The 12,947-nt window shown below is 33.4% G+C and overlaps 1 protein-coding gene across 1 annotated transcript; it reads left to right on the forward strand.

The window, feature by feature from the left end:
• Positions 1 to 6,917: 6,917 nt before the first annotated feature.
• Positions 6,918 to 11,065, forward strand: LOC131069843 ((S)-8-oxocitronellyl enol synthase CYC2). The gene is made up of 3 exons (XM_058005420.2): positions 6,918 to 7,097; positions 7,324 to 7,403; positions 9,706 to 11,065. Exons 2-3 carry the CDS (start codon positions 7,359 to 7,361, stop codon positions 10,855 to 10,857), a joined length of 1,197 nt encoding a protein of 398 aa, XP_057861403.2. The 5' UTR covers positions 6,918 to 7,097; positions 7,324 to 7,358; the 3' UTR covers positions 10,858 to 11,065.
• The last annotated feature ends 1,882 nt before the right edge of the window (positions 11,066 to 12,947 follow it).

The following is a 12,947-nucleotide window of genomic DNA, read 5'->3' on the forward strand; positions in this document are numbered from 1 at the left end:
GTGTGTCATTTATTATTTCATCCTAATTTAATTATAATCCTACCCCATTTCTACTTTCAAAGCATATTTCACATATCTATGCATTATGGTCTGAGCCATGAGTTGGAATCAACATTAGAACCCTGTTATCTTGCATTCCTCGAAAGTAAAAAATATCTTGTCAAGACTAGGACGACCTACCACCCTACTCCCACACTTTTTTTCCCGAATTTCAAGAGGATAAATTGACAGTCTTATCTAATTTAAATCTCGCTCTATGTGAAAATATATCAAATCTAAGCTGGCCAAAATGTGATTTTAACTATGAAATCCCTATATGAGGTATCTCTCTCAATTCATTTTCATCATCTTATCTTATGCTAAAATTATCATCCAATTCAAGAGTAATTATTCTTCATCAAGAGGAGATGTGATTTAAGGAGCAACAAACTACATCAAGGCATCTTCCATTTATGTTTTATCTATGATTTCATGATAGATTTTTTATGATTTATCATGTTATTGCATCAACACATGAAGGACTTATCCCAATAAAATTGCATCACCTATTGAAGGTATAATCATCTACATTCAAGCATTTTAATTTCAAATCTAGCCTTGCCGTCAAAAGGTAAGCTTTCCAATTTCATTCAAGTTCAATTCAATTCAATTATAGGGTTAATTTCAAACCTGGGGTTTGACCTAAGGCAAACCCCTATCCACAACCCTTTTCTTTTCTCTTGTGTGTAGTTATAGGAACTCGATAGAGCTAGACGACCTTGAAAAGCATCAGGAAGCCGGTACAGGCCTGTCCTCAAAATTTGAACTTGGTTTTTAGGGACCGAGGCGATGGGGCACCACTATCTAAGGAACAAGGTGGTGGGGCACCCTGGTCCTCATAATTTTGCATTAGTTTTCAATGGTGGCACTCAGACAGTCTTAGGATCTAGATCTTTCGAAAATACCTCAACCTTAGAAGACCAAAGTATTCTGGTGCTCTAGCCCGAGTAGATCAACATCAAATTTTATTCATAGGTGTATAGTCAAATTCTCCTCCTATTTTTGTGTCTATGTTCTAGTTTTGTAGTTTTACCAATCTATTATAGTAGTTTTAACATTCTTTTCTCGCATACCTTAGCCATAGTTTTGCATCACTTCAACATATCTCCATAATTCATTCACTTCCATAGTAGCAAAGGAATAAAAATCCTAGAAGTGTCATTTAACTCTCTTTTACAAGAGTTAGTCAAATACAATCACTCCTCTAGGTGATTTAATATTCCAATGTTGGTATGAAAATGGACCTTGGTCTTGTGTTCTAATTAGTTCCATTTTCATACTATACAAAACTAATGGATATAAGTAGTGCACTACTAAATGTTGTTAAATAGAGTATACTAACACAAATGTTATTAATTGAAAGAGTATGCAAATCTAATTTGTATTAACAATTTTAGTTACCCATTAAGAGAATACATGTACATTATTATATTTATAGAGTAAGATCATCCACTAATTACTATAGTATGAAATTAATCCTTAGCATCCTCATGGTCAATGTAACTAGTAAAATAATGGAGATGAAGGTGAACTCATGACAAGAGTCCATAAGAAATCTTCTCTTTCCATGAAATACTTCATCAATCCTTACTCACCATAAGTTTCATAATATTTTGATGGGTAGAGTAAGTAGGCTCTATTTGGCTATTTGCAAATCATTTAATAAAACTAAATAGAATTTCACACAAATTAATACCATCTATATTATGTCACCCTCTTTTATCAATAAGAAATAGAGAGATAACATTATTTGCAAACTTTATCACAAGTAAATTAAGTGTTCAATTGATTATTTTATAATACAAATATGTCAGACATAAGAACTAGTCAATCATTTAATAAAAGTAAATAGAACTTCACATAAAATTAATACTATCTATATTATGTCACCCTCTTTTATCACCAAGAAATAGAGAGATAACATTATTTGCAAACTTTATCACAAGTAAATTAAGTGTTCAATTGATTCTTTTATAATACAAATATGTCAAACATAAGAACTAATCCCAATATATTTCAAGACACAACAATCAACAATCCATTTTAGAATAATAAACCTTCTAAATATGAATTTATTTGGCTTCTCCAAAAGGACCAATTATGTCTCAAGATATATTTCTAGTCTTAACTAGATAAGCTATAGTTCCATAACCTATTCAACAAAACAAAAAAAAATATAGGTATGATAAATCATATGATATATGCCTTTGATTTTTACCATTATGAATGGAAGACACATCTCTCAATTTAATTTTAATAGGGATATCAATATTGAGACATATTTGAACAAGACATTTAACATCATATAAATCTTCTCTTATCATAAAGTATGTTCTTAAAAAAAATTAGAAATATGAATTTTGTTTGGATTTACATCCATACTAGCATTCTAACACTTTACTAATGTTTTTAAAAACTTATGTAGCTCGTCTTCTAGTAGAACAACTTGTGGTTAGAGATAAGGGTTTGAATCACATGCCACATTCTACCAATGAATTTATAACCCATCCATGTTAAGTTACAATACAAGTCAAATTCCTATCTTTAATGTTTAATTGGTACTTGAAATGAGGATATTTTGGTTGACTAGGCCCAAACATGCATTGGATTGAACTTGATCAAACCCCTTTGAAATGAACTACTTTTGGCCAAAATTACTACCTCTTTTTTTTTGTTGGTCAAAATAGTTTTAATCAAATAGGTTCCAAGTAAAATAGTCCCACCCAAACATTCATTGTCCACTTATATGCCAAGTGGTTTAGAGTGAAACTTGTTTGACCAAAATGATGTCTATCAAAAGCATATCACTTGAAACAATTTTGTTGGTAAAAAATGTGACACAGGTTTGTACTTCTACTTCCTAGTGAGCCCTTACTATTTTTTCTTATAGACACTTGATTGAGAATATTCTATAAACCATTTCTCAGTCTTAATAAATTCCTAGAGAATCTCCTTATAAGCACAAAGAGAATATCCATAACTTGTATCATATGCATTTAGAACAAAGGACCCAAGAAAGAGTTGCAAGCTAAAATATAGAGAAAATGAAGTACTCTTCATTGTCTTCCAAGATATCTCAAGAGAAAAATAAGTTAGAATAATTGTCCTCTACTGCAATAAAAATTAATAATGATACATTTTTCATTGTCATATATACCAAAGCAAGGAAGGTTTCATCGTTATTCTACAAAAAAAAATGTAATTCAAGTAAAATTTGACAATCCCATTATCACATTTTCTAAAGGCACTTCCTCTACACGGTTTACAAAGAAAATAAAAAGTATTCCAAAGCCACATATAGATCCTAATTTAAAAATAAATGAGCAAGGAAAAAAAAAAGGTAGTAAATCCACTCTACATATCTCAATCATTCACTAAAAGTGCTACATAACTTATGGTGATGAAATTTACTGTAAAGTGGTTATAAACCACACAATTGAGATGTAGGCAACTTAGGGGATGAGGAAGATATTATTGGTTGAGATTTGAAGCTTCTATGCTCAGTTTATTTATCTATATACATATACATTACATTATTTACATGATATATACCACTTGGGGCGACATATCCTTCATGGCATTTATCCCTTCAATTTTATATTGATATGACAAACTTCAATAATCCTCCATATGGTTTGAATAATTATATATAATAATTTTTATTATACATTATCCTCCACGATTACCATGTCAACATCTTATATTTCTATGCTTGTTCATATTTTTTCTAACTGTAATAATATTGTATTCTTATGCTTTATGGAAATAATATTTTTTTCCTAACACTTATAATATAGATAATACATAACACTTATATGCATTTGTAGGATCTTTTACATAGTAGTCATGGCTACTTTCATTTATAGCCCTATTTGGGAGTAACATTGGGGACACTTTGGTACCTACTATTATATTTTCTTTCATGAGAATATCATTTTCAAATGATACCACATTTCTCTTGTTGACCAAAGAAATGTCCATTGGCATTTATTCCAACATAAATGGAATGTCTTATACCCTTTTTGTCTTTCTCTTTTGTTTTGATTGTAGACAAAATATCTTTGTTTTAAATCTATATGGTGTTATTCATTAAATTATTTTTATATTTTATAGGTTTCCAAATATTTTATAGGTTTCCAAGATAGACCACTCATTTCAAGAGAGTGTGTATCAATGAACAACATACACATCCATATTTGTTTCATTTTGGTGAGTGAATAAATTTACTTTCATCTTGGCTACTTGATTCTACTTTGGCATGCATGGCTATAGTACTTTGTGTGCAATTCAAAATGTGGGAAAATGTAATGATAAGAAATACATTTTTTTCCCTTTCATTTTGGTATCGGTTTGACCCAATTATACAAGTGGTATGGTTTTTGTTGAAGAGTTGACACATAATTGAGACTTGAGTCCATCTACACTCAATCCCCATGGATAGTGTTGATCCTTAGCTTTTCTATTTTCAAGCTAGGTTAGATCTATATTTTGCACAAGTAACCCATGTTGGTTGTACAATTTGCAAAAAACCCAAAAAATAAACTTTAAATTCAAATTTGGGGTTAATTTGATCCTGTTTACTAGTCGTTTCATGTCGACTTGAAGTATAAAATATTTCACTTGCCACCTTTGGAGTTGTATTTAAGATCTAGACTTAGTTCACTTGCATATAGATTTGATTATTTGATACCTATTGATGCCCTCCTAAATGGCACAAAGTTAGTAACTGATAAACAACACCAAAGACACAAAAACCGTTAGTGTTAGTCAATCAAAAACTAATCTAAAAGGCATACCAAGAGAGACACTAAAAGCATGTTAATGTTTTTAACAAACGAAGTAAAATATGGTGAGGCATCTCCAACTGCCTCTTAACATGGCTTTAGCTCCTTCTCCCTTGTTCCTCTCCTCTCCAAGTTCCAAAATAGTGTAGCTCTCAGCAGCTTTTTGCACTATGGATGCTTATGGAGGATTGAGATTTAATATTAAGCTTCAAATATGAAATGAAAAGCTAAATACTATGCTATTGATGCTAAAATGATTGATTTTACCAAAAAGACAAGATTTTAGTTATACTATGCTAAATGCTCTCTAAAAATGCCTATAGCTTAAATGCATACAAGTTTTCAGGATCTGGATTATGAAGGAATGGGCTCTATTTATAGGAAAAATGGAGCAATGGATGGCCAGGATTGAAAGGTTTTAATCAAGGGTCAAGCTTGAAAGTTGGGGATCCATGTGCACAATTTGCACCAATAAAATGGTGACAATTGTCAACATAGGGTTGGGTTGAGAGAAGGGGTTGGAGGCATTGAATGCCTGAGAAGACTTCATGGTTATCTAGAAGGTAAGGGTCAAGTCTAAATTAAGATTACCCATTGGATTAAGAGTTAATCCAAGGATAAAACTTTGTGCAAATGATTAAGAGATAATCATGGTCAAAGCATTAAAGGCTTGATGAGACCCTTGGGTTGGGTAGAGGTTGAGTCAAAACAAATGTTTTAACCATGTAGGAGGGTTTGGGTTAACCATTAATGGTTATTGGAGACTTTGTGGATTAAGTGGTTGAAAGTTGGAAGCCTTTAATGGCTATCAAAGACTTTGAGGATTTAAGTGGTTGAAGGTTGAAAACCTTTAATGGTTATCCAAGACTTTTAGGCTTTTGAGAAGTGACTTCCCTTTGCTTAAGAATATGACAATATTTAGGGGATGGATTAGGCTAATTAGGAAGGGGTTAGAAGAATCTAGAAGGGGATTAGATTTTGCAAGTGGATTTGGTGGGTGAGGGAAAATAGGATTTTATTTAAAATAAAAATTCATTTATTTCAATAAATGTGTGCAAGTTGCATTTGTAGGAAAATGCAAGTGGGGTGGGGATAATGATTTAAATAAATGTTTTATTTAATTTATTTAAAAGAGGAATAGGGGGTTATAATTAAATAAATTGATTTTATTTATTTAATTGATTGGAATTGGATTTAATGAATTAATTAAAATAAATTGAATAATTTATTTAATTAATAGGAGAATGTTTGGAGATGAATTAATTAAATATTAATTTAATTAACTGATGGCTAGTGGATTTTTAATCAAATAAATAGCTAATATTTATTTAATTAAGCTGGACAGATTTGTGTGACTACACCTATATATCTTGTGCAAAGTTAGAAAATTCATCACAATATTAGAGACTATTTAATCTATTTGCATAAAAAATCTAGAGCATTCTCTAGATGATTTCATATTATCTTCAATCTTTACTCATAGCCATTAAAACAACCGATCTAGAGGTTTGATCAAAGAAGAACCACTATTTGCATACCGAACTCCCCAAAGTTATCCCTAAACACCACCAATTAGCTAAAGTAAATCATGAGCATTCATGCAGACCTAGAAGAAAATGTCAAAGTTCAATAGAGATCATATTCATGTATCAAAGTTTAGATCTATGAGGCTAGGCTAGATTTGTAGTTGCATATTAGATTCACTTTTGCAATTAAAAAAAAAGTGAGCCACTATGATAAACTATGAAGTTTAGAACTAAGGCATTCATTCAATCATTCCTAACTTTTTGCACATTCATAGATCCCCTGGAAACATCTATCTCAACATATCTACATCAAAGTTTCACATAAATGCCTTTATTTTATTTCCATATTTATTTTAACACTTTACTTCAAATAATTATTCTCCATTAAATTAATCATAAAATAATTATAAAATAATTATCTCATTATATTTTTGTTTACCTATAAAACATAATTATCTCCCATCCCACAATACTTTCTAGAAGTCTATTGCACATCCCTTTCTTTCGCAAGTGCTCAATGATATTTTCTTCCTCAATTTATAACCTTCTAGAATTTCATCCACATCTACCAGCTTCTACAACATTATAGAAGGAAGTTATATAACGGAAGTGAATTTTATTTTCTTTAATTAAATAATGTTTGAATTCCGATAAAATAAGTAGCAATCAGGCCAACTGCAAATCTATCAGCACATTGCAGAGAAGCCCGAATCCTTGATTGTCCAAGCTCCAGACGTTTCATTTTCAGGTAAGAGTTCAGAAAATCAATGTAGTAATTAAATCTGGCCGATGTATATTTTTGGTTTGTCTTTGTTCATTGTTTTGCAAATTTGTTCCTAGGTTATGGATCGTCATGAACATCTAGTCTCGCTGCTTGTAATTTCCTTTCTAATGGATAGAATAACGAAGGAAAATATAGACGTTCTGCCCATTATGCATCTCCATCTCATGTTTAGGGATATGTGTTATGGCAGGTTAGCATTTGGGTTATTTTGTTGGATCTCTCAGAATGAGTTGGTACTCATGGTGGACAGGCTCTCTTGGGTCTAGAGCAGTAAGTATTTTAGTCCTCCATATGTTTCATAATATTGCTTTATGTAGGACAGATTGAGAGTTAAACTGTGAGATAATCGAAGGCATGAAGGTATCTATTAAACCCTCTCTCTACTCTGTCTTTGCAATGGAAGCTAAGTCCGTAATCAAAGTCCTTTGTGTCAAATAAATGTTAACTGGGATTCAATTGACAGGAAAGATAAAGCTCTAGCTGTAATAGGTTTCAGGTGGTTTCAGATGTTTATGTATATTCTTAGTAAAGTCATTACTTGGGAAATCTACTTTTAGTTTGAATTTTGGTTAGGTTTTGAGTTTCGGCAACCCTAACAAGTTAAAATGTGGAGCTTCTTGCAAAACAATAGGATTTTGTTCTGATTAACACCAATAATAAGAACAATCAGTTGTGAAGATAATGAATTTTAAAGCATAAAGTGCAGGGTCACCCAATCTCTATAAACAATCAACCTGAAACATCTGTGGGAGGGTAAAGAGATCAGTGTTATTTTGATGAGTATAATCTTTCAGCTTCATGTAAATGGTTGTGGAAAGAAAACAATCTATTATTTAATTGTTGGAAAATGATGTATAATTGACCTGAAGATGGACTAGTCACAAAAGGTGCTGGTAGTTTAGTGGCAGAGCACCCCAACAGCAAGTGTGAAGTCTTATATTTGACTCCTAACCTAGAGCCTCAAGTAACACCGATGTTAAACTTTTTCTGTGTGAAGTCTTATATTTGACTCCTAACCTAGAGCCTCAAGTAACACCGATGTTAAACTTTTTATAGATCAGCTAGTAATCCAACGTAGGACCTCCCCTTTGCTGTTAGGATGCTCTGCGACCAGCCCCCTTTAGGTGTGGATAGCATGAGCAAGGAGTTAAAGAGAGTGACACAAGTCATGTAACACTACCAGCTATGATTCAAACTTGGGAACTCACATTTACTGTTGGGGTACTCTGCCACTAAGCTATCAGCCCTCTTTTTTACAGGTCCATCTCCAGTTCGGATGTGGTTTAAGATGAAAAATGAATCACATCTAAACCAAAGATGAAGTAATAACAGAGGGGGCTGGTAGCTTAATGGCTGAGCATCTCATCAGTAACGGGAATGTCCTTGGTTTGACTTCGAGCTAGCTATGTAAAAATTAACAGTAATTTCTTGATAAGTAGAGGGTAATGCATAATTTATGTCATTCGCTTAAGTCCTTGCTCATTTAGTCCATAGTCTGAACCAAATTCTGGAAGCCTAGAATTATTTATATATAATGCAAGAGAAAAGGAATCTGATAAATCTGTTTAAGAGAAGTAGAGAACATACAATTCATTGTAAATTAAAAAATTAATAAAAAAAAAATTCATTGTGCTATATTTTATTTGGTAAAATTTTTATTGTAATAAAAGTCTTTTAGTTTTATACTACATAAAATTCAACCATTCACAAATATGATAACTAATCTTCTACTCAAATCTTTTCGAGTGTGCTGATATACATTGATACATCAAAAACAAATTTTAGTCATGTACAAATCATGAAAAAGATAAACATAAATGCATTAAAACAGAGAAAATTAAGAAAACTCAAAATAACACTCAATTTTTTTAATATCATATTGAAAAATTATTTTCCAGTCTGTACCAATTAATCAAATCCTAACTATTTAACATAAAACTTATAACATTTGTCCAACACATCAAATTCTATAACTTTTCCTCTTGAGTCCATTTTAAATTTGTTATTATAGCTTCACATGCTATGACTGTAATGCTCTTCAATGCTCTCACACTGTTGGAATGATCCCTGCTGAACGCCAAGAACAAAAGCGGATTAAGAAGGCATTATTTCAGTGGTGACAGAGCATTGAGGATTGTTATGGCGATCTGGGTGATTGGGGGATTATGGAAGATGAATGAGACCCCAAGAGGAATCATCCCAGATGGAAAATAGAAGCCCATTATTCTCATTTTTGCTTACTCAGCACGAGTGATTGCCCTTAGTGACTTGGCAGCAGCACATCTTAATCTGTCACCAATAGTGCATATTATATAGTGGTTTCAAATCAAAACAAATTGACATTAACTTAATTTGCATGTCTAGCTTGTACAAAACTTTAGGGGGATTGTGGAAATGAGATCAGAAGTTGATATTTCCTTCCTCTTCTTAAACTCGATTACCCATTTCTTATCAATACAAGTGAATACTCCTAGCACCATTAAATAGGAAATACGAGTGTTCCAAAATTTGGGCTAACTTATTGTTGTATTATCTAGCAAAATTGTGGATGTGACTTTCTATTTACATGCAGGGGAGAATCCAGCAAAACTTTGAAGTCTCAGAAATAAAATCCGACAAGCAAAGAGTAGCCCTGATCATAGGAGTCACAGGAATTGTGGGCAACAGCTTGGCTGAAATCTTGCCTTCGTCTGATACTCCTGGTGGACCCTGGAAAGTTTATGGTGTTGCTAGGAGGCCTAAGCCTGATTGGTCTCCAGATAATCCAGTTGAATACATCCAATGTGATGTGCTAAACAGAGGAGAAACTTTAGAAAGGATTTCTACTTTGAAGGATGTAACTCATCTTTTTTGGGTTTGTTGGGTTAATAGAGAAACAGAGGAACAGAACTGTGAAGACAATGGAAGAATGCTCAATAATGTCTTAGACGCTCTACTACCCAACGCCGAAAATCTTGAGCACATCTGTCTTCAGACTGGTGGGAAACACTACCTAGGCCCATTTGATAATGTGACCAAAAATCGAAATATTCAGCCCCATGAGCCACCCTTTCATGAAGAGCTTCCTAGGCTACCTGGGCCTAATTTCTACTATACGCTTGAAGATATACTGTTTGATGCTGCCAAGAAGAAAAAGGGACTAACTTGGTCTATTCACCGCCCTACAGTCATATTTGGCTTCTCTCCTTGGAGCTTAATGAACATCATTGGTACTCTGTGTGTCTATGCTTCCATTTGCAAATATGAGGGGCTTTCTTTCAAATACCCGGGCAATAGAATCACTTGGGAACAATTTACGGATGTAGCTGATGCTGAACTGATTGCAGAGCAAGAAATATGGGCTGCTACGGAACCTAACGCCAAGAACCAGGCCTTCAATTGTTCTAATGGAGATGTGTTAAAATGGAAAAAACTGTGGAAACAAATTGCAGAGAAATTTGAGCTGGAAATGTTACCATATGAAGGCGAAGGATTTAGTTTGGCTGAAGCAATGAAAGATAAAGGACCTATCTGGGAGGCAATTGTGAAAGAAAATAATTTATACCCTACCAAAATTGAGGAAGTTGGAAACTGGTGGTTTGCAGACCTTGTACTAAATGCTCCATTTGAGAGTGTCAATAGCATGAACAAAAGTAAGAAGTATGGTTTCTTCGGGTTTCGTAATACAGAATCTTCTTTCCTATCATGGATTGATAAAATGAAGTTATTGAAGATTATTCCATAGCTTTGATCAGTATGCTTGAAACCTATTGCCAGTCGGTACGAAGAGTTACTAGCCTGGAGTGAGCCACTTAGTATGTATTGTTGCTACTACACCATGAGTAAAAGGTATTATATTGTTGCTATGGTACCATAAGTATGTATTATATGTTGCTATTGCACCATAAGTAAATTGCTTTTAAATGGAATTGTAAGTTTCCGTTGGTCTTGAAGAGATACTGTTGTTTTTTTGTACTTTGTAAAGCTGAACTTCTCTTGCATCCTTCAGTTCTTTGATATTTTAAGGCTTTGAAAACATCAATTGTTATGAACTTGAGTTCGGTATTTGTATCTAAATTGAGTTCTGCTGACCTTTGTTAAGCTGTATGGTTGTAAATAAGACTTCTCATCAGCTCTAACTGATGTATTTACCTTGGGTGCATCAGAACCCAAGATAAATGATGAGTTTTAGTGTGAAGATCTTTTCACTCATTCTAAGGATTTAAGTGTATCAAAGCTTGATGTTTATATTGTTGAAAAATGATTGGAAGCCTAAATATTATAAAATTATGTTATTGTTTCATCTTTGAAAACTTGCATAAAAAGAGATTATAGAAGGCATGTTTAGAACTTTAAATATTTGGTCTCAACTTTCATTAATTTTTTTAATAAATTACCACATATATGTAATTAAAGATCTATTATATAAATTTTATTTCAAAAATAAATGTTTATAAAAAATCTATGTAAATGGTCATAATCCTCGAGGTAAAGATCATTTATAACCTCTTAATTATTGAGAATTTTGACAAACATTGTTTTTAAGGGGTAAAAATTCATTAATAAAAAATAAAGATTACAAAGCAAGAATGACCAACCACTTAGCAAGATCAAAGAATTATCCATTCCTACCTTCCCCGACGTCCCCTATCTGCAATATTCTAACCTTGCATTTCATCAAATGATGGTGAGGGCCTCCGTGAAGTTGGTTCGCGTAAGCTACTTACATTCCACACCACCGACTTGATCATACTTAGCCAAGATTGTCTCCTAAAGAGTATTAACAATTTTCCTCCATAATTGATGAACAACCAAACCAATTTTACATCCTAAAAAATCCTACGATTTCATTCGAACCAAAGATGCCATATAATGAAAGAAGCCCCAAAACCAAAGCAACTTGAAGAAAAGAGGTCTTGACAGGAGGTTGACCCAAGTGGACCCAAAACTCAACCAAAGAGGAGGCATGCAAGCAAGCCTAATTCCAAACTACCCACTAGAGATGCCAAATCTCTCGAGAGAAAGAACACTAAAAGAAAATATGAGAAGTATATTCTTCACTACAAGACAAAGCACACAAATAGATGTCCTTGGAAGTTACGCTTGCATAAATTATCACAAGTAAGACGTTCGTTTTAAACCACTAGTCACAAGAAAAAATTGCACTTGAGCCAACAAAATTTGTTTCACATCACCCTCCAAGTGGCCATTCCTGGGATTCTTTCCACCTCTAAACATCTACTGAACCCATTCGCAAAATAGTCTTATAATCAACCATCGTGTGCCATCTAGATGCAATAAAACAATCAGAAAGGGATTGTAAGTGCAGATACATTGAAAGAAGTGGAGGGTGGCAATCCTACGAATCAAGCCAAAACAAAGCTTCTAAACCCATATTACGCATCCCAAAAAGCTCATGCTTAATTAGCTTTGCCCTTGTCTTCAAAGCATGCCAAATCATAGAGCCCTTCCCTTCAAGGCTACATTGAGGAAAATCTAAGTTATCAAGCCCTGTGAGATACTTATTAGAAATAATTCTAGCCCAGACCTAATCTTGACTAGTACACCATTGCTAATATAATTTAGCAGCTAGAGCTTGCCCATTCAGAGCCGCTAGACAAAGACCAAGCCCCCCTTCTGTCTACAACCTACAAATATTCTCCCACTTAACTAAACTCCACTTAGAAGAAAGCAAAGTTCTACTCCAGAGGAATTGCCAAGAAAGAGCATCAAATTCCTTAAGAAAATATGAAGGAGACACTTGAACAAAATTCTTGTAGATAGGGAGAGCCTGGATGACAAACTTCAGAAGAGTCACCCTTCCAGTAGTGGAGA

This window comes from Cryptomeria japonica, chromosome 6 (assembly GCF_030272615.1).
Source record: "Cryptomeria japonica chromosome 6, Sugi_1.0, whole genome shotgun sequence".
NCBI lineage: Eukaryota > Viridiplantae > Streptophyta > Pinopsida > Cupressales > Cupressaceae > Cryptomeria > Cryptomeria japonica.